Consider the following 27,112-nt stretch of genomic DNA (forward strand, 5'->3'; position numbering starts at 1 on the left):
TTCTTGACCATCATGATTTCCATTTCTGTTTGGTGAAACGAAATAAAAACTGAAATGCCCTAACCATAAGTAATTTTCACAATAGCACCTGCATAACTTTTACGTTTTCCCAAGCCTTCTTTGCCTTATAGCCGTTAAGGTTTTGACCTTTCTGTTCAGGCTTCATCCCTAACTGACTAATTTTTTAGGTCTGTTAAGCCCTGGACCCTGTCTGGTTTGACAATTGACAAGGAAAGGGTGAAGCAAATTTTTTTTTGTTTTTTTTGCAATGTCTATTGTAAAATTGGAATAATCACTCACCAGTCCCCCCCCCCCGGGGGAATCTCTTTTTAGTAGTTTTTAGAAGAAGGGGCATAATTTTATTTTATATATATATTTTTTTTGTGAATCAGTGTAAGCGTTATTTTTTATCTTCTAAATCACTTTATTCACTTTATTCCCTTCTCATTTCCATTTTTTTATATCAAATCGGGATATGGCAGGTTTTTTTTTTTTTTTTTCCTCGCTAAGCATCTTTAAGGTGATTAAAAGAAAAAAAGAAAAAACTTGCTCTTATCAGCCATTAATATTCAATATTGGAGTGAAGAAATACCAACTTCTTACTAAGCTACTGTAATCTTGGTCTTCACCAATATAAATCTTTGTCCATACAGAAATATGATGTTGTGGAGGATAAAAAGTTCAGAGAGAAGGGATGCATGTTTGATTAAGCAATGTGGACTGTTGAATATCCCTCTCAGTCTCTCACTGTATGCTGATAAAAATAACTGAGAGTCAGGCTAATTTGCTAAATTTATGTATGCTTTTTAGTTTCCACATAATCTTTTGTACCAATTCTTTTCTTTTTTCCCCTTCTTTTTTTCTCTTATCAGTTCTAAAGGGAGAGTAGTTAGAGGAGACAATCTTATAGCATTAATTGGTGGTCATGGATCAATCGGAGCAGGCACAACAGCAGCCGCAAATCATGCAGCAGGAGTTGCTGCCGCCGCCCTGGCCAGATGGCCTATTCTACTCACTACCAGACTGCTCCCATGGTAGCTTCTGGAACACCTGCTGTAACTATACCTTCCTCAGCACAGCCTCCAGCCCCGTTCTCAAATTCCCCTCACCAAATTGCTTACCAGCAAGCACATCATTTCCACCATCAAAAGCAGCAGCAGCAGCAACAGCAGCTTCAGATTTTTTGGGCTGACCAACTGCGAGAAATTGAGCAAACGACTGACTTCAAGAATCACAGTCTTCCACTTGCTAGGATAAAGAAAATAATGAAAGCTGATGAGGATGTCCGGATGATTTCAGCAGAGGCCCCAGTCATATTTGCGAAAGCATGTGAAATGTTTATCCTGGAGTTGACTCTGCGCTCATGGATCCACACAGAAGAAAACAAGAGGAGAACACTGCAGAAGAATGATATAGCTGCTGCAATTTCAAGGACTGACGTATTCGATTTCTTGGTTGACATTATCCAAGAGATGAGTTGAAAGAAGAGGGGCTTGGAGTAACAAAAGCTACAATTCCGGTTGTAGGTTCCCCAACTGATATGCCATATTATTATGTCCCACCACAGCATCCTGTAGGACATACTGGGATGATCATGGGAAAACTAGTTGACCAGGCAGCACTATATGCTTCACAGCAGCCTCGACCTCATATGTCTTTTATGCCGTGGCCTCAAACACAACCATCACAACAGCCACCGCCACCTGATCAGCAACAAACAGACACTTGACAACTATGGCCAATCAAATTAGAAAACAGAATGCGTCTTCTGATTGCTAATGGTTAACTTCTAAGGCTTTTATGCAGCAGTAGTTTAGTCTTCTTCATTGGCAACTGCAAAGTCCTTGCCATATATGCAGTGCTTGCATTGCATTAAAATGGTGCTTGTATGAGCTCTGATCTTTGAGCATTTATATGGCTGAGTTTGGTTTCAGTAATTGGTTTGGTAGTTACACTAGTTTGGGGTAGTTCTCATGTAGAGTTTAGGAAGTCGGAGGTTGATGGGAAAAAGGGTCTATTTTGCGCTGTAATTTTTATGGAGGCTGGTTGATTTCTACATTACATTTTATTATGATGGATAATTTTCGATCTCGTGATTCAGGTCCTCTCAGTTCCTCGTCTCTGGCAACTTAGCAAGTTCGTAGGTTTGTCAAGGTTTTTGAATAATGATAATTCGTTAGTCCTCACCAAGTTTGAAGATTGTATGGCTTCCAAGGGTGTTCATGGGACGTCCCAGTCCCGTTCCTGGTGAATAGGGATAGGATAGGGATTTTGTCCCGTGTCCTGATCCGTTCTGGTTCTGTCTCAGTCTTAACAGAATCGGGATGGATAGGGACATCCTGTTTCCCTTTTTTATTAAATATATATAATTTTTAGATGAATTTTTTTATGTTATAATGTTTATTTTTATTGAGTTTCTAAGATAAAAACATCATTAAAAATATTATGTAGAATGCGCAATTATATAGTATAAAAAATGTAAAAATAACTGTGAAAAAAATACAGGAAAAAAAAACACTTTATAATATCTTTATGAATTATTTTATTGAGGAATGAGATTTTTGTTAAGATACTATATTAAGAACTAAAAATCACTATAAAAATAATTATTATTATTAATAAGTAAATTTAATAATTTAATAATAATTATTAATAAATAATTTTTAAAAAAAATATTTCGGGCCATCCCGTTCCAGTCACTATTCCCGTCCCGTACCTGTTCTGTCCAGAAATTTTTTTGTTCTGTCCTGTCCGTCTCGAACTCACCGAGACCAGGATGAGACAAACCGGGACAAGACAAACTGAACACTCCTAGTTCCAACACTGAACATTATGCACATGTATGATTTTAATAAAATTTAACAGTAGGAAATGGTAATTTATTTATATTTTTTAAAAGTAAAATACCCGGCCAAAATTTATAATTACTCTTCACATGCAAGTAATCTTAGCCCTTGTTCGAATTAAATTTATGGAATTATTTGACATGGGGAACAAATTGAAAAAATAAAATAGATCAATGAAATGTTTCAAAAGATTATCAAGATTAACCAGCTTAGATTTTTTCTTTTCTAAATGCTATAATGTTTTTGCTCAAAAATACTCTAATTATTTGGCCAAAAAATACTATGAATACTATTATAATTCCGGCGGGAAAAAAACTTTTTTTGACCTGGTGTCTCTCTCTCTCTAAATGCAATAATCACTTTTTTTGACCTTGACCGAAATGTAATAATTAATTTAATCGAACATGGACGGAGAAGGAAAGCTACAATTACTATAATTTATACGAATTCATGTTCCAGCTAAGCTGTTTTATTCGAATCCTCGTTTGCCTTCAGCTCCAGAGTTCTCGGTGAGGGAAGAAACGAAGACTATGGCCATGGATTCACCATTCAAGCCAGATGTATTGAAGGGCAAGGTTGCTCTTATCACAGGAGGAGGCTCAGGAATTGGATTCGAAATATCCACGCAATTCGGCAAACATGGTGCTTCCGTTGCCATCATGGGTCGACGCAAGCAAGTTCTCGACTCTGCTGTCTCTGCTCTCCAATCCCTCGGAATACCGGTAATTTCTCCTTTGGAAATTGATTTTAAGATTCTGTCCACGGTCTTGAAATTTTCTTTTTTTTTTTCCTTTGCAATCCACCATCTTGAATGTTGAACTTTTACTTTCTCATCGTTTCGTTCGGGTTAATCAAATTCCTTCCTATTTCTGTGCTCCGCAACTTCGACCCAGTTTTGGGATTTCTTTGATTCTCTGGAAATAATCCGGCCGAGAAGAAAAACTTCAACTGTCGACCCATTCAGTCAGATGATCATTGGTATTTATTTTGTATTTAAAGAAGCAAACGCCAGACATAGGAACACTACCCTATAGGGATCTCTAGATGAAACAATGAGTTTAGATGTTACTTGGTATTAAATAACACATTATCAATAATAGTTGAGCTCACAACTTGCATAATTGTTATCTCGTACTGAAAATGGGACCTTTCCTTCTAACCGGGGCTTTCGTCCAAATAGTTATGGTTAACATGTCCTCATGCTGAAGTTAGTAATTGAGTTGAAATGAAAGGTCGATTCATTGGGCTTACAGAAAAGAAGGCTATCTGAATCGTACGTAGTAAGCAGTAACCTTGTTAAAAGAAGCTCACTGTAGTGACCTCTTATTATGCTTCTTATTTGCCTAGTTACAGGTTAATGACGCAACCATCAAAAGTAATGTTCGGAAGTGCTTATGCTATATGTATCCCCTTCCACTAACTACACCAGATTCCTTACTGGTTATTCGATGTCTATTATTAAGTGAGCCACGAGAATATCTATTTATTATGTTTTTTATTGTTGTCTATTCATTCACCTCTTGAGTGACGGATTGTGCATGTTCTCTCTTGATTGCTTATAGCCTTATAGAAAAGGGCTAAAAGCTGACATTGATGATCACTTTTCTTATGTAGTTTGTTGAAATGTCAATAGAGATGACATTTTTGTAATATATGTTGTGGAAATGGTCATTGATGACTATTTTTGGGCAATCTAAATCATTTGAGCATTTCACTTAGGCTATTGGATTTGAGGGGGATGTTCGCAAGCAAGAAGATGCAGCAAGAGTAGTGGAATCGGCCTATGAGCATTTTGGAAGGATTGACATTCTTGTGAATGCTGCAGCAGGAAACTTTCTGGTGTCAGCAGAGGATCTATCTCCTAATGGATTTCGAACAGGTTGTTTTACTTTAAGAATATTGGCTTGAATTTTTTTCCCCTTAAGGTGGGGATCCTAGCATAACATGAGTCCTAATCCTCTCCCATGATAGAGGAAAAGCAGCATGGAAAGAGAAGAAACAGGTTAATGATTAATGTTTAGCATACTTTATGTCAAGCAATTCTAAAGTGATATGGAGATGCATTTGCTTGTTAACGATGTCTCAAAAATTTTCTGTTTTATCAAATAAAGAAGGATGGTTAGAAAAAACAAGATGTTTTTTGGGGAATCTGAATTGTAGAACTTCTGGCCTTCAGCGAATAAAGATGAGTGAAAAATTTTTTTTTAACAAAAGAATTTACTGACACTCACCTTCTATCAATTTTTTATGTTATATGCTCCTGTTGGACTTAATGGTTATTATATGTATGAAACATTCATGTTTTCGCACTCTTAAAAGGCCTGACCACAATCTATGATCAAATATGAATGGTGAAATGCTGCTCAACTTGCAATTAAACTGTTGCTTAAGTAGTGATGTGGTGAGGGATGAAGAAATATTTTTATTCAACTTCCTGTCTTCTAGAAGCACTGGTACAGTGGTGTGCCAAATTTTAGAGGTAGTAGTTATGATGCCATTGACGGGACAACAACTATGCTGCTGCCAACAGTGGCCATGGTAATGTAGAACTGGCAAGAATAAATCCAGACAGAATTTTCCCTAGAGACCACTGCTAATGCACTTAAAAATCTGTAAATAGTTGAATAGTTTTGTGACTAGATATAATTATATTTGTGCCACTGTGCATGAGAACCCCTAAAGGCTAAAACTAAAGACACTTGGACGTTATTCGTGTTAAACCAGTTCAATCATAATCTGATTCTCATGCTACAAAATCCCCGATTGTCTACAGAAGGCATTCATCAAGAAGTTTGGTAAGGTAAAATGCGTCATTGTGTTTTAGGCTGAGTCAGTCTAAGACCTGTTTTTACATAACAAGTTGATTTTAGAACATAGGACACTCTGTTTTTCCTTCCTTTTTTTTTTTTCATGGACCTTACCGCAGTCTGTTAATTATTCTTATCGGGTACAAGAAAGGCAATATTGATCCATTCTAAATTTGTTTCCAGTTATGGATATTGATTCTGTTGGAACATTTACAATGTGCCATGAGGCACTAAAGTATCTCAAGAAAGGAGGACTAGGAAGGAGCTCTTCTGGTGGGGGGTCAATACTAAACATTAGTGCTACCCTACATTATACGGCTTCTTGGTATCAAATTCATGTGTCTGCAGCTAAGGTTTGTATTTACTTTTAATGTATTATATATTTTAGGCGATATTCAAAATTTAGAGAAGTATTGTAAATGAAGGAAATAATTGCTTGCTGTGTGTATTCAAAGTTAGTACTATTATGATTGCAATGTTACTGTATTAGTATAAATTGAATCTTAAGGGTTCATTCTTGCATGCCTTATAATTGATTCTTTGATGAAAGTAAGATAATATGAGATGACCAGGGTTCATTCTTACATGCCTTATAATTGATTCTTTGATGAAAATAAGATAATATGAGATGACCGACACCGCATTGAGTGGCATGAACTACTTTATCGGGAACTTAAATTGGTGGGGTCTCTTACATTAAAGTTACGTTGAAGGAGGATTTCTCACCCCAGTTAAGTGGCCATTAATTGTCATCAGAGCTTATGTTTGATGGCTCTAGATAGGGCTCTAGGTAAAGGATTATAAATGGTGGGGAGATGTAGTAAAGTGTCATCTATTGCGGCTGTTGAGATGTCAATTGTCCAAGGAGGCCAATTGATGGAGACCAATATAGTATGAGATGCTTAGTCTTGTATTTGGTATGGGCTACTTCGTATGATGCATGACTTTCAAACAAGTTGATTCTTCTGTTCCATTAGCTAGTTTTTAGAAAGAATTCTCCATCCTACTCGAGTGCCCAATCAATCTGTCAACAATATGTTTTGTTTTCTGTTCTTTCTTTTTGTTTCATCACTCTTTCTCACTCTATTATCTCAGCGATATACATGTGACATATACTTAGTTAACGTATTCTTCTCTGACAGGCGGCTGTTGATGCCACTACGAGAAACTTGGCACTAGAGTGGGGAACTGATTATGATATTAGAGTTAATGGGATTGCACCTGGTCCAATTGGTGATACTCCTGGCATGAGTAAACTGGTTCCTCAAGAAATAAATAGCAAAGCCAGAGAATACATGCCTTTGTATAGACTTGGGGAGAAATGGGATATTGCCATGGCTGCTCTCTACCTTGTATCAGATGCAGGTTGGTAACTTCATTTATTCATGCAAATACTCTGACTCGTAAACATCTTAAGTAACCCAACACAAATTGTTAGAAACTATATGGATTGATATGTAGCGAGTTAAAATTCAGGAATTGAGATGTATTGGTCCAAAGTTTAGAAATTGAATTAAGAACAAGTCAAAAGTATAGGAACCAAATAATTAATACATCTTTGAAAAATCTTGCGGGGAATGCTAAGCTTCGTCTGGTTTCATTTGCTCCTCTTGGTACATGTGTTCAGTGACTCCTCATTTTTTCCATTTCCCTATTTGTTTTCTTTGTAACATGTTCTGCAAATTCTTGAAGGAAAATTCGTCAATGGCAACATTGTGATAGTAGATGGAGGACTGTGGCTGAGCCGGCCTCGTCATTTGCCGAAAGATGCAGTGAAGCAGGTTTCACGAGTAGTTGAAAAAAGGTCCAGAGATGCACCAGTTGGTGTTCCAAGGAGCAAGATGTGAGGCTTTATTGGAAGAATGTCAGCCTCTAGCTAGTCACTTTCCCACAGATTTTTATGGAGAACAGACATATCATCTGCTCTTCGGTGCTTCCATCTTCTATGTCGAAGTTAGTAGAAAAATACAATTAAAAAAAAATCCTTAAATGGATTTAATTTACAGTAATTGATAAATTAATAAACTAAATCAATCTCTCTCTACACGAGCATGAGGCTCTTTGGTCTCACCCCAATCTAAAATGTAAAATACAATTTTGAAAAACATAAAATAGAAATTATGTTCAAAAGGAGAAAATTAAAATTAAAATTAGAATATACCACTATGAAAGAAGCGAAACTGTATTTGATTTCCTGCTTTTAAAAAGAAAATGTATGTATATACTACTATCTACTATTCTAAATATAAGAACTAATTTACTAATTTAAGTAAATTAAAAAAATAAGTTGAGTTAATTATTTGTAATAAATAAATGTTGTCTTTCTAAATATCTTTACTAATCAAATTTATTGGCTAGAACTATATTATTAGAAGAATTATTTTAAGAAAAAAATAAATAAATATGAGAGACAAAATGGATTGGGGTTTTACATTTAGGACTAAAATAAAAATCAAATGAGCTTTATATTAAAAACCGAGATAGTATTAAATTTACCAAATACACTATTAACTTATCATAACGGAAGAATTTTGATTTTTCCCCCCACGTCCTCTCATTTTTTTCCTCTCTCCATTCCTTCTCTATGGCTATCATTAAATAAAAGATTAATTGTTGAGATTTAATATTTTATAAACTGTTCGATAAAATTTCTTAAAAGTTCTCTTTATTTCCATAAAATATAATGGAAGGGCGCATCTAAAGTACCAAAAGTAGACTACAATCAAAAGTTGGACCAATGAACATTGGGCTGCGAGGTTGGTTTGGGAATTGCGAAGCAACTTCGGTCCATAGATTTGCTGCGCCCACAGGCAGTTCCCTCGGCCAATTGGGTGGCCAGCCACTCTGCAATAGCGCGCGTACCTTTCCCACTAAACCCAGAGACTCTCGCTCTTCCCACTATAAATCTTCTAGAATCTTCGCATCCGTTATTGCTTCGTTTCTGTCCGCTGCAAGTCTCATTTCACCCGCATTTTTGCATCTCTGATCATATCATATTCTCGTTCACCATTGTGAGTTTCGCTCTCAAATATCTTTCAACTTTTACGTGGTAGTTGGTTTGGTGTTTTTCCTTTGTATTCTTTTTTGTTCTGATCATTTTGGTTTCTGGGGATTTGGATTTGAAGGTATTGTTATGGCGACTAAGAGAAGTGTGAGTACCTTGAAGGAGGCTGATTTGAAGGGGAAGAGGGTGTTTATCAGGGTTGATCTGAACGTTCCTTTGGATGATAACTCCAACATTACTGATGACACCAGAATCCGCGCTGCTGTTCCCACTATCAAGTACTTGAGGGATCATGGTGCAAAGGTCATTCTTTCCAGCCATCTGGTATGCTATGCTTTCCCATTCAAACGCATTGCATTTTTTTTTTTAATTGATTTGAATTTGGTTTTTGTATTTTACATTATATATCGCCTGTTTGTATTAGCTTGGTTTTGTATTATGGAGCATTGGGGGCGATTCAGACGGCTATTTCATTTCTGAAACTATCTATATCCGAGGGTCTTAGATCTTCTGCTGAGTCTGTCCTTAGAAATTCGAACTTTAGATTTTCTGTTGAGCTGTCCTTATAAATTTTGAATGTCTACAAGCGATATCCTTATTTTATGAATGACTAGTGTTGGTTAACTTGCAATGTTATTCACCTTGAAAAATGCCATTTCCAGGGACGTCCGAAGGGTGTAACGCCGAAATACAGTTTGAAGCCCCTCGTGCCAAGGCTATCTGAACTTCTGGGAGTTGAGGTATGCCTTCTTCACTTTCCTGCTTAGTAAATTATTCGTGAGAACTTATTTTTCTTGACTGCTATCATTTTTTTTTTTTTTGAATAGAACTGCTATCGTTTTTAATCACCCTGTTATTTTCTCCTTATGACAGGTTAAGATGGCAAATGATTGTATTGGGGAGGAAGTTGAGAAATTGGTTGCACAAACCTCAGAAGGTGGTGTTTTGCTTCTTGAGAATGTGAGGTTTTACAAGGAGGAAGAGAAGAACGATCCTGAATTCGCAAAGAAGCTGGCTTCTCTTGCTGATCTCTATGTCAATGATGCATTTGGCACAGCCCACAGAGCTCATGCTTCTACAGAGGGAGTTGCCAAATATTTGAAGCCGTCTGTAGCTGGATTCCTTATGCAGAAGGTATCTAGGTGGTAAACTGGTAATTATTAGCTGTATCATTTATCTGGCTTATACAGTTTGATTTATCTGTAACTTGTTCTATTATTTCAGGAGCTTGATTATCTAGTTGGAGCTGTGGCAAACCCCAAGAGACCATTTGCAGCTATAGTGGGTGGCTCAAAGGTATCGACCAAGATTGGAGTTATAGAATCTTTGTTGGAGAAGGCCAATGTTCTCTTGCTTGGGGGCGGGATGATTTATACCTTCTACAAGGCCCAGGGTCATTCAGTTGGGTCATCTCTAGTGGAAGAAGACAAGCTCGATCTTGCTACTTCACTTATTGAGAAGGCTAATGCAAAGGGGGTCTCTCTTTTGCTTCCAACTGATGTGGTCATAGCTGACAAGTTTGCTGCTGATGCTAACAGCAAGGTACTAGCTTTTCATGGAAAATATTTGATGATATTATCTTTGTTGTTACTTTACGCGCTTATTTGATTACTGAGGTATGGGGACATAACTAGTGTGCTTGTACAAACTTGCAGAACACTTCATTTCTATGGGATAATTGATTGATTTATGTTATTAGCACTCTTTTGAAAGCGGCATTATGTGAATGAAGGAAATTTTATAATGACTATTTGTAGTAGTTTTATGATCTAAGTAGCGTGGTTTAAAAATTCTAAAAGTTTTGGTAATGCCTCTAGGTTGTGCCAGCATCAAGCATCCCTGATGGATGGATGGGGTTAGATATTGGGCCTGATGCCATTAAAACATTCAGTGATGCTTTGGATACGACTCAGACCATCATTTGGAATGGTCCAATGGGTGTTTTCGAGTTTGACAAGTTTGCAGCAGGAACAGAGGTATTAACCTGTTACACTCCACTTTCATTTTCTTACCAACTTATTTCCTCGGGCATATGACATCGAAGGAGCAAGTTTGCGGCATTTATAATAAAGGAAGCCCTTAAATTTTTTAACCAACTTATTTCCTTGTGTATATGACTCCATTAAAAACATATTAACTTGCTACATGAAGCCCTTAAATCACGCTGGACAAGTATTGATCACTGAGTCCATGATGCAGATTAATTTTCTTTGCTCTGGGCATTATCAGAGTGGGCTGTTCTCTTTTCTGTGCAGGCTATAGCCAAGAAACTGGCAGAGCTGAGTGGTAAGGGGGTGACCACCATCATTGGAGGAGGAGACTCGGTCGCTGCTGTGGAGAAGGTTGGGCTTGCCGACAAGATGAGCCACATCTCTACCGGTGGTGGTGCCAGCTTAGAGCTTCTTGAGGGGAAGCAACTCCCTGGAGTCCTTGCACTTGATGATGCTTGAATATAAAGTCAAAATGAGGAAGAGCCAGCGATTTGTGTATTTTTGTGCTGTTTTTATCGGTGAGTTTCAACCCGTACTGCCATTTAGTCATAACAGAGATGATGCTCTTGAAGCGGCGGCTAATATAGGGTAGGCCTGAAAATAAAAGAGGTTTTTGTGGCTTTATGTTGATGCGTTTGGTCTTTCTGAAGGCTGAAAAATGCTAATGTCCAAAGCATGAATTTTGCATTAGTTTATCTATATCTATTCTATGGTTTATCTGGTAGCCCCCAATCCTTTTTTCTTCCCCTTCCTTTTTTATTTTATTTTATTTTTTTGCTGTTGTTAATTGGGCTAACGGCTGTGGTGAAATTAAGGGCAGTACAGGCCTGCTAGTTTACATCGGAAATTGTTTGGTGAAAAATGCTACTTGTTACCAACAAAATCTTGTACTAAAGCATTCGCTCAAGTAATGTAAGCAATATGATGTGATCCGCAGATAATACTAGGAGCCTTTTACTCGAAATTGACACGGGATCCTTTTGAGACGAGGCTGGGCTGGGCCCGCATTTGCATGCGAGTTTTGACCCATCCTCTTCTTCATGGGCCGCTATTGAGTTGGTCCGGGTCAACCGTTTTGGGCGCATTTTTCAATCCTTTTCTTCTTCCTTAAACCATGACAAAATTGGATCCCAAAATTCTGAATTTAGACCATTTACCATAATAAAGCACCTCAAAATTTAAAAGGTATTAAAAAAAATAGGATAAAAAATCTTGCGGCCGTTAACTATGAACATATAACTCCATAGAGGAATATGCTCAGTTGAACATAACATCAAATTATTATAATTTTTTTATGTTTTTAATTTATTTTTACATTCAATTTTATAAAAAAAGAGAAATTATGGACCAATGACAAAAGAAAAAGTCCAAAGCCTAAAACGGTTTAGTCCAAAGTAAAAGGTAAAGTATATATTTGGTTCTTAAATTTTGTACAAGGTTTTAATTTGGTCTTTAACTTTAAAAAGTATACTTTTAGTCCTTTAACCTTAAATTTTTTTTAAAAAAATGATGACATTAGGATCTTAAATGTTGATAAAATATTCTTAAATGCTAACATATTAAGTTTAATTTTCAAAACATTTATAATTGTTACAAAAAAGTCATCATTAAAGCCTAATGATTTTAGAGCTCAAGGACCAAATGTTTGTTTTTTAAAATTAAAGGACCAAATATGTACTTTAGCCAAATATAAATGATTAAGGCCTCGTTTAGAATGATGCAAATCAAAATAATTTTTCTTACAACTATTGATCTTATATTCTATAAATCACAGTTAAAAAATTGCTTACAAACTATTTCAAATAGGCCCTACAAAAAGGGGACGTGGAAGGGGAGTTGTGTAGCTTATTCTTCCCCGGCAGAAGGCATAATTGAATATGAAGGGTGTTTAGTGTTGCTGGTGAAATAGAATCTACACCATGTCACAAGGAAGGGACATTTGTTCTTTTATTCAGCAACCACAAAAAGTATTCGTTCTCCAGATCCTCTGCTTTAGCATAAATCAATGATCGGTCATCCCTTGATTCTGTAAGTAACACCATTTTCGCGTTCCCATGTAAGCTGAGTAGAAAGTGAGGGCGAAAGTAATCAATTCAATGATCAACCAAAGTTTTCAGACATGGCATCTCTTTTGAAGGACAAAAGTCATCAGCTTTAATTTTCTTTCCATAACTTTCCCGGAAAACAAAAATGCCATCCTTTTCTTGCCGTGAGGTTAGAATGAACATATATTTTTCTAATTTTTCGTATTATTCTTTCTTCAATAATATGTTATACATCATGTAATTAACCAGTGACCACAGAAGATCAATATTACAAGCACAAGTCCAAAAAAAAAAAAAACCATTCTAAAAAACTAGCCTCAACCGAAAGAACATTTTGAACTTATAAACCATACTCTACTTGTGAGGCTCCCAATCCAAGACTCACAACAATCAAAGCTGGTTTCCTATATTATATTCATGTGCGACAGATGATAACTCGTATTTTGGTTTTAATTAATATTACTATCTACTTAGCAAATAAGCTGCTTCAAATTTGCATCCATAGAACAAATAAGTGAAGATTGCTATAATACAACACAATAAATAATGGTCTCCATACATTGAATAAAAAAATGGTCTATGTACAAATCAGTGCAAATGTATTCATTCTGTCATCTAGAATCTTAACTTTGACTCCACTTGGACTAACTTCCTATATATATAGACACACTCGAGTTAGAATGCCATCTCAATCTATAGTCTTTACCCAGCAACTTCTCAGCCAAACAAAAATGGCTGAGTCTTCAAAGCAAAGAGGAAACTCACTAAGTTTGTTGCTACTGATGTTGTTAATGTTTTTGACCAGAGTGGATGCTAGAATTCGGCATTACAAATGGGAGATGAAGCATGAATACAAATCTCCAGATTGCTTCAAGAAGCTGACTATAACCATCAATGGAAGGAGTCCTGGACCAACAATCTTGGCACGGCAAGGTGATACAATCGTGGTTGAAGTCAAGAACAGCCTGCCAACAGAGAATACTGCAATTCATTGGCATGGTATACGACAGGTAATGCCATAGACTATAATTTCCAGGCAGAGAATATTAAAACTGGGAAGTTTAATGAAAGCATTCCCGTTTATATTATAATCTTTTCACATTAAATGCGTTAAATACACATCGCTCCCTTTTATTTTGAATATATACACAGACAAATCTTAACTGCTGAGGCATAAATTGTAATGTTGTATTTTTGCATTATTGATATTTGATGGCAGAGAGGAACACCTTGGAGCGATGGAACAGAAGGGGTTACTCAATGTCCCATTCTACCTGGGGATACCTTCATTTACAAGTTTGTTGTTGACAAGGTGGGCTTCTGTGATGCTATAAGGCCAGTAGCCATAAGAACGTAGCTAAAAAGCAGTTTCATCTAATTATTTGTGGTGAAACATTCAGGCTGGGACATTTTTATACCATGCACATTATGGCATGCAAAGGGAAGCTGGGCTAGTTGGAACCATTATTGTAACACTCCCTGAAGGGGAATCAGAGCCCTTCACCTATGACCACGACTATAACATCCTTCTCACTGACTGGTACCACAAAAGCACTTCTGATGAGGCTATAGGCTTATCCTCTATACCCTTTGTTTTTGTTGGAGAGCCTCAGGTAATTAAGCCGCATCACATGCTAACAGAGCATGTCCATAGTACAAAAACAAAGTGAGATATATTTTGTGTTTTTACAAAGTGTTTTGTTTTATGTTCTTTCAGTCATTGTTGATAAATGGAAGAGGAAGGTTCAATTGCTCTCTCCTGGGTCCTTCTAGCTCAGTAAACAAGGTGTGCAGTACAACAAATTCTGAATGCTCACCATATGTACTAACAGTTAACCCCAGTAAAACATACAGACTCCGGATTGGCAGCTTGACTTCCCTCTCGTCTCTCAGTTTCCAAATTGAGGTACTTTAGCCAACTTGCATATACAAGTCTATAACTATAACTTGGGTATCAGTGACCCAAAATGTCATATGTTGTTTAACATGAGTGTCTAAATTTGAAGTGTCCAGACTCGGTATGCCTACACAATTTGTAGTGTTTTAACTGTGTTGGTGTTTGAGAAATTGTATGATTTGTTTTGCAGGGTCATAAAATGATTGTTGTGGAGGCTGATGGGCACTACGTGGAACCCTTTGAGGTAGAGAACCTATACACATACTCTGGTGAGACATACTCAGTGCTTCTGAAAGCCAATCAAAATCCATCAAGAAACTATTGGATCACCACTAATGTTGTCAGCAGAAAACCCTCAACCCCGTTAGGGTTAGCAATCCTCAACTACTTCCCCAACCATCCCAAAAGACTGCCCATAACAGTTCCACCACCAGGCCCTGTTTGGAATCACACTTCATCTCGCTTATCTCAAAGCCTTGCCATCAAAGCCAGGCATGGGTTCATCCAAACACCACCTCCCAAGGCAGATAGAGTCATAGTGCTTCTCAATACCCAAAACACTATAGATGGCTACAAAAAATGGTCCTTAAACAATGTTTCTTTGACTCTTCCTATCACCCCCTACCTAATTGCCCTAAAATATAAATTAACCCATGCTTTTGATGATCAAACATCACCTCCAGAAAACTACGATTCTGCAAATTATGATATCTATAGCGTACCTCGGAATGTGAATGCCACTTCAGGGAACGGAATTTACAAGCTGGATTTCAATTCCACCGTGGATGTGATTCTGCAGAATGCTAACACGTTGACCCCAATGAACAGCGAGACGCATCCATGGCATCTCCATGGGCACAACTTCTGGGTTCTAGGGTTTGGGGAGGGGAAGTTTGACAGTGAAAGTGATGGTAAGAAGCTGAATTTGGTGAACCCAATATTGAAGAACACTGTGCCCCTTCATCCTTATGGATGGACGGCTCTGCGATTCCAGGCCGATAATCCTGGAGTGTGGATTTTCCATTGTCACATTGAATCTCACTTCTATATGGGCATGGCGGTAGTGTTCCAGGAAGGTGTGGATATGGTGGGCAATTTGCCTTCTTCCATTTTGGGCTGTGGGGCTACCAAAGAATTCCACAGGCCTTGAGTTCCATGCTCCTGAATCAAACAATTATGGGATCTTCAAGTGTTGTTAAACATTAGGCTTAGAATCTCAATTTTACCAATCAGACTGAAGTTGCAGTGCCAGATCACATGAAATTTCAACAAGTTTTCACATCAGTTATAGCCTTTGTTCACCATTGAATAAACACTGTGCCTTTCATTTTCCAGTTCCACATTACCAAATCTATTGAAGATTTGCTTAGTGATCTTCGGTAGATTTTGATGTTCCCGCCTGCCTCCCACCACATATATGATAAATTTTTCTTGGGAAAATTATACTTAGGTCTCACAGAAGATAATTAATTTTAAAAAAGTCCCTAGAAATCTCGAAATGATTCCTAAGTCCTCAGGTACTTATGTGTAATTAATTATAATTGTGAAATTACTTATTTATCCCATTAATTTGAACCCATTGTAATTTATTTCCAACTTCAACAGTGACTATTGACAACCCGAGGAGAGGTAGTTAACAACCTCGGCAATGCCCTTGGCATCTCACAGAGTGAGTTGTCATGAGCACTGCTGAGGTTGTTAACCACTTCTTCTCAGGTTATCAACAGCCACTGTTGAGGTTGTAAATAAATTGTTGCAATAAAATTAATGGGGTAAATACGTAATTTCATAATTATAATTAATTACACATAGGTCCCTGAGGATTTAGGAATCGTTTCGAGATTTTTAGAGACTTTTTTGAAATTAATTATCTTATGTGAGACTTGAGTGTAATTTCCTATTTTTCTTGCCCCTATTTTTTTAAAAAGAAAAATCATTAAAAAAAACCTCCAAAATTAAAAAATTGTATACAAAGACTCATTCACAAAAATTATTATTAAAACCTATACTATTAAAACTTATACTAATATTATAATATATCTCTATATACAATTGTTTTATTTTAATGGTTTTTTTGTGAGTTTCTCCCTTTTTTTCCTTCCCGACCGGAGGGAATATATGTAATTATATATCTTTCAAATCCGAACATCAATATCCAGTCCCCAAAAAAAAAAAAAAAAACCTAACATCAATATATCAGATAAAATTTACCAAAAAATTTCTTATTAATGGAACATTAATAATACTAACTACTTTTAGATTTCATGTTAAATATACAATCTAGTAACAGGTGATTATCCAATTTATATCTTTTATCCAACAAACGTCTAAATGAGCAAGAACAATTGTCTGACTTGAAATTAGAAACAATCTAAATCGTTCAACATTTATTTATGGTGTCATCTGAACTTTATTTCTTGTCTCTATTTTTTAATCATCACTGATGCTTAATAGTTATGCTACTCGGAGGAAACAAATAAAAAATTGAATATGGAAATGATTCAAAACCATTTTGAAATCTAATTATTTTCTGTGCTTAGTATTAGAATCGACATTGTAAAAATAAAAAGATATAATATTTATTTATTCTGGATCTTCTAATAATAATTGCATGCGCATATATGTTCATAGAAAGAAATATATTCTAAGACTTTACTCTCTGTTTTTCTTTTGGCCGATATTCCAAGAGACCAAGACTTTACTCTTTTTTGTGTTTATTTAATAATACAAATAAGCAGATAGTTAGAGAAAGAAAGGTTAATCTTTTTTTTTCCCCCCTTCAGAAAGAAAGCTTAATCAATTTACTTAATAATCCACAAATAAAAATATTTTATCTTTTCTTAGTGAAAAGACCCATTTGCTTAAAGATAAAAATTAATTCAATTTTAAAACTATCTAATTGGTATAGTTTGAAAATGCATGGATGGAAAACGGCTCATTGGGAGCTGGGGAATTAATGCATTGCATTTCATAAACTATTAATGCATTAAATCTCATCCAAAAAATTATTAATGCATTAAATCTTTTTTTTGGTGACATTAATGCATTAAATTCTTGTTGCCATGTATCTATTAATGCATTAAATGCCTAATATACTCTTTGACCAGTTTTTTTGTATACCTTCTCTTTGACCAAATTTTCCGAATATAATATGTATATACATATAGGTCGGCAAAAAACCTATATATATAAAATAATACTTACATCAAAATTTTTATATTTATTATGTTATGTTTTCCAATCACATGTTTTATTTTTAAAATATTAACATATAGGACACATGATCAGATAGATTAGAAAACTCAACATAGTAAATATAAGAAACTTAATATAAATATTTCATATATATATATATATATAAACAAGGATATGTTTTCAGAAAGAAATTTATATGAATACTACGAAAAAAAATTTATTGAAACTTTTTGAGGAAGTTGTCTGAAAGTTTAATACATTTAACAACAATTACCAAAAAAAAATTGATATCAGTCAAATGATTCATGATTCAAAAACTGTGTGGCTTACTAATAATTTTATTTTTTATATTAAATTATCGTTATAGACTGCTTATATTTTCATGAATATTTTTAATCGTTTTTTATATACCATTATTCTTTATAAGTGTGAATCTTTGTAAAAAAAATTAATCTAATCAATTAAGTTTTTTTAGTTTATTCTTAATTATTCTTACAGCTTTTCTAGACTAAAAATAGGCAACCCTATATTGAAAAAAACAATGTTATCGGATGAAATAAATGTCAGGGGGAAAGAAGAAGAAGAAGAAGTATGAAATAAATTGATCTCAATATCCATTATCATTAAGCTGTCGGGTGTGTCCTTTTTCTTTTCGGTATGAAACCAGACATATAAAAAAATTAATATTAACTTAAAATACTTATGTTTTACCATGATAATCATATATTCATCTATTATTTTTTAAACTTGAAAAAAAAAAGCATTGATTTTGATTCCTAATTATCAAACATTTTTTCATTAATTTTGTAATTGAGTGGTCTCATACATAATCAAATTTCAAGCCATATATTTAAAATTAAAGTATGAATAATGCAGAAAAGCCCTACACAGTGAATAATATCCGTCTCCCTCCTCCCACAGAGGACTAAGCATTGAAACGTTGACTTCCCTCCAACAAACATTCTTTAATTACTTCACTGCAAAGTAATTAATCAAATAAGGAAGGAAGCAGAAGAGTAGAGAAAGACAGAAGCCAGCATGGAAAGTAATGAAGCCAATCGGAGAAAGTCCTCAAAATGGGAGTGCAGAAATGGCCTGCACAGTGCCACACTGGATTGAGGCTGCAGAAGCTGACAGATTCCACCGCTCTCTCTCACCGATCCCACTGCAAAACGCACGACAATAGTTTTGATTCAGTGTATATGGCTCATCTTTTGTAATTTATACCAGTTACCATTTTCTGGTATTGGCTCTTTATATTGCTTCTCTGCAAGCACACTTCCCCATAGTCACACCATTCATGGTTTTCTTCTGTTTCTCTTTGACCTAAGAGTCTGAATCATGCGTTAGCAATTTGTGGTTCATTGTATCATCAGGTCATCAGTTTGATATAGTGTTTAATTTGTGTGTGTGAAATTCTGCTAATTCATATGTTGTTATTTGTCTCAGGTCTGTTGATCGATCATCAGTTGTGGTTCATTGTATCTCAGGTCTGCCTGTTTCATTTGAGGTTGATAGTTTGATGGCTTCTTTCATTTGACCCTTCTTTTGATTTTGTAAGAGGGTTAGATCCTGGCTATTCGAGGATTGCTGGTGGAGGCGATTGTTCCAGAATTTTGCGTTTTATGGTAGTTAGATTCCAGAATTGAGCCCCAAAGTTTGAAACTTTTGAACATATCAAAGGTCTTGATCCTGGACTTGGATCCTCTCTAGTCGCTGCACACACCTGTATCTCTTATTTAGATCTCCTACTGCACAATGCAGTGGTTGCAGATTCTTGAGTTGTTTTGATCCCACACATATTTTAGGAAAATCACTAGTCTAGCTGGAAATTAAATTTCCACTGGTGAGGTAAGTGACCAATTTAATCAACATGATCATAGTCACTAAGGACATAAAAGATTTATTTAGGAGTGAATTTGAGATGATTGAGGAAATGGCCAGGTGGAGTGGATATCTGTAGTCGTAAACTCGCATGAATATGTCAGATTGAGTGTTTAGTATCAGATCAAGCACTATTGCGGTTCGATTTCACTCTAAACGCCTCGTTGAGTCTTACAAGGCTGCACGTTGGCCCACCCAACAGGATAATGCTCATCAATTGGCAGTATATATGGGATCCTCCCTTAGGGTTTTAAGTTCGAAGAGATGGTCATGTAATTAATGGTAGAGGTCTATATAGGATTCCTACGTGAGTCTTACCTTCCTAAGTGTTTCTTTTCTTTTCTTTTCTTTTTTTCTGTGGGTGAAGTTCTCCTCCATTGTAAGAGGTTTTCATCAGATTTGAGATTAATTAATGCACCTAGTTTCATGAAAATAAACCCAAAAGTTATTATTATAGCCTGGGAGACTCATACTGGTTTTGAGGATCAATTTACTGTGATTGTGTTCAAAACGAAGACTAGCTAGCACAGCCTTGAGTTTGCGCATATGCTTACTTTGAACACTTAAGAATCATGGTAATAGAAATGAACTTGTGTTTGATTCTCTATTTGCCTTAGACTTGGAGCGAAACTTGCGCAGTTTTACTGGCTTACATTAGCACCAAAGTTTCTGTCCCATATGATTAGGCCTTGGGGTTCGAATACTTGTATAAATAATAAACTGAACTTTAGCATGATCACCGTTATGTATATAGTTCCAGCTTAACTCGCTTTCTATATGAAGTTTCATCAAGTTTCAGTTGAGCAAATTAAATTGCATATGAATGTGTCAGAACTTTGAGAAGATTCCCAAAAGAGAGATAGGTGTTTAAAGCTCTTAATAATTTGGAGGAGGAGTCGTTTCCACTTCGTTAATTACTCTATCCTTAATTCTTTTACTATAATTATAGTAGGAGAGTTTTCTCAGCTTATTAGGGCAATCCCCTTTTCTTAATATTGTGCTTTAATGATTTGTTGATGCACTCTACCATATTTTTTTATCTTATTCATCAATAATAACTAGTCTGAGCATTAATTTTTTATTAAACCAATCACATATATAAACAACGTATTAATTAAAACATCATAATCAAAAGAAGTCACGTCTCCACATAATTTGCAATAGTTGAACGTTGATGCTCCTTTGTAGTTGCTTTTTATTGTGAATATATTCAATATGAATAATTATATGTCTTTGACGTTCCCCTTGATTCTCTCGTAACATTGTAAGCTATTTGATTCGAAAGTCTGATGCAAGATTTAGCACTGCACGTTGTTTATGTATGTATGTATGTGTGTCTGTAACATATTTTTCTGGGTACATGCAGAAGAATTATAACATTCATAATTAAAACGTTGGAGGATATGGAAATAGTTCCTAGTAACAGTGAGAATGGTGATGAGCGTCATCGTGTAAGCAGACGCAAGAGGAAGTACATTAGTCTTAATGAAAGAAAATTATCATATTCTTCTTCCAACAAAGCCATTTCCTTGATTAATTCAAAGAGTTCCAACTCACATTCTGCTGCTGGTGCGGGCTACTTATTATTAGAAGCACCGCCCCGTGCTATAGGCGTTGATGGGGTAAGTCTTCTTTTGTTATCTATAAATTTTTCTGTAAGTTTCAAAGCACTTCGAAGATGAATTTAGTTTGTTGGCTATATATAGCAGTTTTAGCTAGCATATAATCACTGAACATTACAAGTACAGTACGTTGTTCCAGATTATTTGTAAGTGTTGAGTCACAAAGCTCGTTGCTTTCTGCGTTATTTAGGCTGTAACTCTAATTTTTCTTTATATGTATTACGAACTTCAATTACCATTGTCTTCAAATTAAACAGTACATGTTTATTCTGTATGAAAGTTGCTTGTTTATGAAATATTTTTGACAAAAATGGGTTTGCATTATATTGTTTTGAGATGTTAAAGAAAGTTAAATTCTGATGCCCTACAACTAGGAATAGGTTCATATCAGCTACCACAATATTGTTACTTTTATAAGCACACTCGTTGCTCTCTCTCTCTCTCTCTCTCTATATATATATATATATATATATATATCAGGCTTTAAATTATAATGGCGGAAGATTTTGGTTTTAAAAATACTTATTAGTTTTCTCCATTTGGCAGCATTTTTATGAGTGCATGAAGTGCAACGAAGTAGGATCGTTGATTTGCTGCGACACTTGTGCATGTACCTATCATTACGAATGCCTTGATCCTCCTCTTGAGGTACGTACGTACATACGTCGTTTAGTACATATATATGGAAACCATATTATTAAAATCTACATATTAAGCCGCAATTTTAACTTACAAGTTGTGAATATTGTTATATAACATTCTGTTTTTGAAGAATATAACGTTAAGATCCATTTTTCTGGTTGTTATATTAGTTTGTTTTGTGTGAATTACGCAACTTCATGCTCATTTTTTGGAAAGTCTGTACCCGAGGGCGATTGGTTCTGTCAGAACTGCACTGAAGAAGCCGACGACCTTTCGGATTCAACAGTAAATCTGAAAAGACGTCGTCGTTCCATGAAAAGAGCATGCAAAGTCTCTTCTGGATGTAGCCTGTGTTCAAACATCAACAAGAAATTAATCCCTGATGAAAATGACTTCTTTTCCTTCAAAACCAACTCAGCTCCTCAGGTACGTATTTTAATTATTCATACTTGTTTGCAACTCTTGACCACTTAAGGATATATATGAAGACTTTGATACATATTTAATTAATATATATAATCTTTTGACCTTAAAAGCTTAAACTGATGTTAATTAAGGGGAAGGTTCTAAAATGATTTGTCCGTTTAACCTATTTTTTTCATGTGGAAATTAATCCATCCTTAATATTTCCTCGTGCGTCGTATTATATTTTTCTATTGATTTGTTTGGCTGATCCTACGTTATATTCTGTCTAATTATTTTCTGCTCTCCATAAATGACAGCACAACTTATCAAATCGTGGAAAACCTTCAGCTCGTAATGATGATGCCCAACAGAACACCAACAATGGCGATAAACGTTTGATCCTCAGGTACAGACTTTCTCTCTCTATATATATATACACACTACCTCGTGTTCTTAATATAAGACCATGTTTGACTTTTATTTTGGTCCTAATTTATAATACCCCAATCTACTTTGTCTCTTATATTTATACATTTTTTTCTAGAGTAATCCTTCTAACAATGATAGTTCTAGTCAATACACTTAATTAGTAAGAATATTTTAGGAAAGACAACACCTATTTAGGACAAATAACTAACTCAACTTACTTCTTTAATCTTCTCAAATTAGTCAACTGGCTCTTATAATTAGGACCGGAAATAGTATATATATGTATATTATGGTACTATATATGCGTACCGAAATAATATTCTGGTAATCTTTTATTCATTGTTTCTTAATTTTCCCTTATTTATCCGTCCCTTTAACTACTCTTGTATGTATATTATTCTTTTAAACTTGTTCACGGAAGACTCGGAAAAAGAGCAGAAGGGCGTCAGATTGAGACTAAACAAACTGGCAAGAGGGCTAGTTCATCAGCCCAAGCTGAGAAAGATCAAAAGTGAGCTCATTAATTATTAATGTGCACTGCCATGTTTCTATCTAACAAATATTTCCATTTAACTAACAACTATATATATAAATATATGTGTGTTGTTGAAGCAGTACTTCTACTGCTGTTAACCTCCGTCCTAGACGAAGAGGAAGACGAACCATGAAGAGAACTCGCAAGGTGCCTAGTACTGTGGCTAATCCACAACAAAATGAACGACAACAGATCCAAGACTCAGGCCTCGCAATGGTCTTATACGGTGAAAAACCTCGACCAGAAGATATAGCAGCTATGATAGGTACCGAGTTTTTGACATATTGATGGAACCATCGAGCAAGAACTGAACCAAATACTCTTTCCGATTCTAAATATAAAACCTATTTTGTAGTATAATTTATACTATAAAATGGGTTTTAAACTGTAAAATGGTTATTATATTTAGGAATGCATGAATATTGCTTTGTATGTAACAAATTTTGTTTTGCAGCTGCTGAGGAGGCTCTGCGTGATCCAAAAGTAAAAGAAATTCCGTGGTCTGATGTGGAACTTGATGCTCTGTGGGTTGGTGTTCGCAGATATGGTCCGGATAATTGGGACACCATTCTGGAAGATCCAAATCTGAGGATTCTGGTGCTCTGTAAGAAAACCTCTCCTGATCTCTCCACGAGGTGGCAAAAGGAGCTTGAAAAAATGTACGCAATTCTACAAATATCAGGCTTCTTGCCTTCTGCTCCTCGTAATGGTGAGCCTGCAGATCAGATAATACCAGAACCAGAGGGAGCAGAAATATCAAACGGAGGAGCCACAGCCCAACAACTTTTGCCTCAGGCGGTACAAATTCCAGTTACTTCCATAGATTCTGGCCCTTTGGTCCCTCATCCCCAAGGATCAAACGGAGAAGAAGGTGGGGAGCCTAAAGAATCCACAAACCAGCAACTTTTGGCCCCTCCAGAATCTGGCCCTTCGGCTCCTAATCATCACCAGGGAACATCTTCTTCTTCTTCCCTCAGAGATTCTCCTTCGGTTCCAAAGGCTTGTGATGTTGCAGTAATATCAAACGAAGAAGCAGGTGGAGGGGACCAAGCCAATACTACTACTCATCAACTTGTTGCTGTTGCTTCCCCAGAATTATCTGGGGCCTTGGTGGTTCATAATAATCAACAAGGATCATCTTCTTCTTCTTCCCTTGGAGCTACTGTTTCGATTTCAAGGGCTTGTGTTCCTGTTACTGCAGCTCCTCCTCAATGGAGACCCAATCTGAACCTGCATCCTATGGCTAACCATATCCTGTTTCAAGCTTTTCAACAAAGGGCTAACCCAGAAACTCAAATGATGAACCGCATGGGTCGTGTGGTGTCATTTCCAACGACTACTCCTGCTGGTCCAGGACGATCAGTAGCCATGGCAGCACCGAGACCTCCTGCAAATAGCACTGTGAGGCCCAACCTCTTCCTCGGCGGTTTTATCCCTGTTCGCCATGCACACGGTGGACCCAAACGTCCCGTTCGAAATCGCTATTAGGTCGAGATGACCGATATATCAAGACTGAAGCTAGCCGGTGATGGTGATCTGATGGGAAAACTTTGTCTCTTTGATTTCCCTTTGTTTCAGTTATGCTTTTATATATCTAGTATCCTGGAGTTTGAGTATTATCGATGTTGCTGTTATATATGTTAACTGCTCTCATGTACTTGTCATTTAGTTTCCAGTTGAATGCTTGAGTAATGAGGGACCTCAAGATGACTGGTTTTACTTCTTAATTATATGATAATAATGGTTAGTTGTCTTTTAAATATATTTCATCTAAGACGCTTATTAAAATAGAGGATATAATTCTGCATAAATTGGGATTAATGTAGAATTTTTAGTTTGCATCCTTATTTAATTAATTAGAAGGTAGTGCTTGAATATCGTTTTTTATTTTGCATGCCAATAATGCTTGAATAGTATAGATTTTAAAGTATTTAAGAAAGTTAGGTAGTTTAATGTCAATATATTATATTCCTTTGGCCAACGTACGAATATATTATATTTACATTAATAATTATGACTAAATTGAAACGATTTTTGTTTTAAATAATAGTTATAATATGTATATGACACATCCTCATGTTTCTATTACAAGTCATATGAAACTCGTTATCAAATATTAAGAAATTATGTTTAAGCAATTAAATATGTTTTAAATTGATAAAATTTATCAAATCGTTGTTAAATTTTTTTTTCTTTCAACATTTCTAAATTATTTTCACCTTTCTTCCCTCTTTCTTTCTAATAAAAAATTTAGTAGCGGTAAAATTAAAAAATGTTATTAATAACCTCCTAAATGACTTATACTTAAGGTCAAATTTTATGACAGAAACCGTACTCGTATTGTCAAAAGGATACTCTTGTCAAATTAAAATCAAAAAATAATTTTGCCGATAAAAGGGTATTGCTGAAATTCTGAATTCTGGAGAGTGGGGAGGATGATGAACAAAAGGCATATTCCTTTACATGGCCTGTCATATTCCTCGGAAGTCAAAATCGTTACGAGCGTTCATGCGGATTGATCCCACCGCTCGGGCAAAAAAATAAAATAAAAAATAAAAAGGGATTGATCCCGCCGCATCCACCTCCATGTCGCGTGATTTGACGCCCCTCTCGCTCTGCCTTTATTGGGTTTGGCAATACGAAGAAGAAAAGAATTATCTTTGAAAAAATTACAATAAGATAAAAAATAATTATAAAATAAATATTAAAACTTGTCACTTTTTATTTTAAAATTTTTTATTATTATTAAAAAAATTTAATAATTATTTTATTTTATTTGGAATCTCACTGTAATTTTTTCATTATTTTTTGATTAATTCAAGTTAAAATATTAAACATATATTATAAAAGTTTGTTTGAAATGATTTAAAATTAACTATTAATCATAATTTATAAAATATAAAGTAAATATTTAAAATGAGTTTTATCTCGATTTATGTTAAAGTATTTATAAATATTTTTTAGGAAGTGTTTGATTACCATTTTAGAACTAATTTTATAATATACAAAGTAAATAAGTAAAAAAAATTATCTTATGAAATTATTTTTTAATTGATTCTAGGAGGCATTCAAATCACATGCACAAACAAGCCCTAAAACTTTTAAACTTAAGCTTTATTAAGAGATCCAAGGAATTCGAGAGTTGAGAGTAATTTTTTTAAAAATAAAAGTCCCCCCTGCTTACCTCTTATTTTATTATTATGTTTTAGACCTATGTAAACTAAATTTGAATTGTTTTTATATTTCTATAAATTCAAATAATTAAATTAACTCAGAAATTTATAAAAGTAAATATATAATATAATTTATATAATTATTTTATCAAATATGAAATTAAGTTCACAGAACAAAACTAGCCGATGTTGAAATTAAGTGTAAAATAATACTCTTTCAATCTTTAATATAAGACATATTTACAATGTAAAAAGTAATTTGTTATTAAAATTAAATTTTAAAAAACCCAACCAACTCATAACAATTTACAAGTTGAAAGTTTTTGTGCTTGTTTGGAATAACTATAAGATTATTTAAAAATAGCTTTTTAATTGTAATTAACAGAAAAGAATTTGTCTTGACTTATATGAATATACGTATAAACACTTAATATAAACAACTGCAAACAAGACTAATTGAAAAAAGTTTCATGAAAATGAGTTATCGTTTTATGAACCCAAACCGTCACAAATGGGCTAGTTAAACCCAATTTATCTTTATTTTAATCATCAAATGAAGAAATATTATACGAAAACACTTTTTTTTTGTATGTGTTTTCAGTTTTTTGTTTCAATATATTACTCTTCCAGTTTTAAA

General features: G+C 35.1%; 3 protein-coding genes and 1 pseudogene across 5 annotated transcripts; all 4 read left to right on the top strand.

The window, feature by feature from the left end:
• The first annotated feature begins 298 nt into the window (after positions 1-298).
• Positions 299-7,687, top strand: LOC114729032 (peroxisomal 2,4-dienoyl-CoA reductase-like). Of its 3 annotated transcripts, XM_028915984.1 has the most exons (6): positions 299-302; positions 3,348-3,568; positions 4,566-4,725; positions 5,837-6,006; positions 6,796-7,018; positions 7,346-7,687. In XM_028915984.1, the coding sequence occupies exons 2-6, from the start codon at positions 3,377-3,379 to the stop codon at positions 7,498-7,500; spliced, it is 900 nt and encodes a 299-aa protein (XP_028771817.1). In that variant the 5' UTR covers positions 299-302; positions 3,348-3,376; the 3' UTR covers positions 7,501-7,687. The 3 variants fall into 3 exon arrangements, with proteins under 3 accessions (XP_028771817.1, XP_028771808.1, XP_028771825.1); XM_028915975.1 differs by lacking the exon at positions 299-302 and having other exon boundaries at positions 3,309-3,568; XM_028915992.1 differs by lacking the exons at positions 299-302; positions 3,348-3,568; positions 4,566-4,725 and adding an exon at positions 4,732-4,848.
• Positions 522-2,113, top strand: LOC114729052 (nuclear transcription factor Y subunit C-2-like; annotated as a pseudogene).
• An 862-nt stretch (positions 7,688-8,549) lies between the features above and the next one.
• LOC114729021 (phosphoglycerate kinase, cytosolic) lies at positions 8,550-11,543 on the top strand. The gene is made up of 7 exons (XM_028915965.1): positions 8,550-8,664; positions 8,779-8,981; positions 9,320-9,397; positions 9,531-9,791; positions 9,882-10,199; positions 10,475-10,633; positions 10,913-11,543. The coding sequence occupies exons 2-7, from the start codon at positions 8,787-8,789 to the stop codon at positions 11,105-11,107; spliced, it is 1,206 nt and encodes a 401-aa protein (XP_028771798.1). The 5' UTR covers positions 8,550-8,664; positions 8,779-8,786; the 3' UTR covers positions 11,108-11,543.
• Positions 11,544-13,387: 1,844 nt separating this feature from the next.
• LOC114729067 (L-ascorbate oxidase) lies at positions 13,388-15,946 on the top strand. Its single transcript, XM_028916025.1, has 5 exons — positions 13,388-13,703; positions 13,913-14,005; positions 14,094-14,306; positions 14,411-14,599; positions 14,781-15,946. Exons 1-5 carry the CDS (start codon positions 13,425-13,427, stop codon positions 15,738-15,740), a joined length of 1,734 nt encoding a protein of 577 aa, XP_028771858.1. The 5' UTR covers positions 13,388-13,424; the 3' UTR covers positions 15,741-15,946.
• Positions 15,947-27,112: the final 11,166 nt, after the last annotated feature.

This window comes from Neltuma alba, unplaced genomic scaffold (assembly GCF_004799145.2).
Source record: "Neltuma alba isolate B1F8T4 unplaced genomic scaffold, ASM479914v2 tig00002458_pilon, whole genome shotgun sequence".
Classification (NCBI taxonomy): Eukaryota; Viridiplantae; Streptophyta; class Magnoliopsida; order Fabales; family Fabaceae; genus Neltuma; species Neltuma alba.

Excerpts from the sequence above, each read along its gene's own strand:
- LOC114729021 (XM_028915965.1), top strand. The coding sequence starts at position 8,787 with ATGGCGACTAAGAGAAGTGTGAGTACCTTGAAGGAGGCTGATTTGAAG. Across the intron at positions 8,982-9,319 it reads TCATTCTTTCCAGCCATCTG|GGACGTCCGAAGGGTGTAAC; the intron begins GTATGCTATGCT and ends TGCCATTTCCAG. Across the intron at positions 9,792-9,881 it reads CTGGATTCCTTATGCAGAAG|GAGCTTGATTATCTAGTTGG; the intron begins GTATCTAGGTGG and ends CTATTATTTCAG.
- LOC114729032 (XM_028915984.1), top strand. The coding sequence starts at position 3,377 with ATGGCCATGGATTCACCATTCAAGCCAGATGTATTGAAGGGCAAGGTT. Across the intron at positions 3,569-4,565 it reads TCCAATCCCTCGGAATACCG|GCTATTGGATTTGAGGGGGA; the intron begins GTAATTTCTCCT and ends CATTTCACTTAG. Across the intron at positions 6,007-6,795 it reads TTCATGTGTCTGCAGCTAAG|GCGGCTGTTGATGCCACTAC; the intron begins GTTTGTATTTAC and ends CTTCTCTGACAG.
- LOC114729067 (XM_028916025.1), top strand. The coding sequence starts at position 13,425 with ATGGCTGAGTCTTCAAAGCAAAGAGGAAACTCACTAAGTTTGTTGCTA. Across the intron at positions 14,307-14,410 it reads TTTTTGTTGGAGAGCCTCAG|TCATTGTTGATAAATGGAAG; the intron begins GTAATTAAGCCG and ends ATGTTCTTTCAG. Across the intron at positions 14,600-14,780 it reads CTCTCAGTTTCCAAATTGAG|GGTCATAAAATGATTGTTGT; the intron begins GTACTTTAGCCA and ends TTTGTTTTGCAG.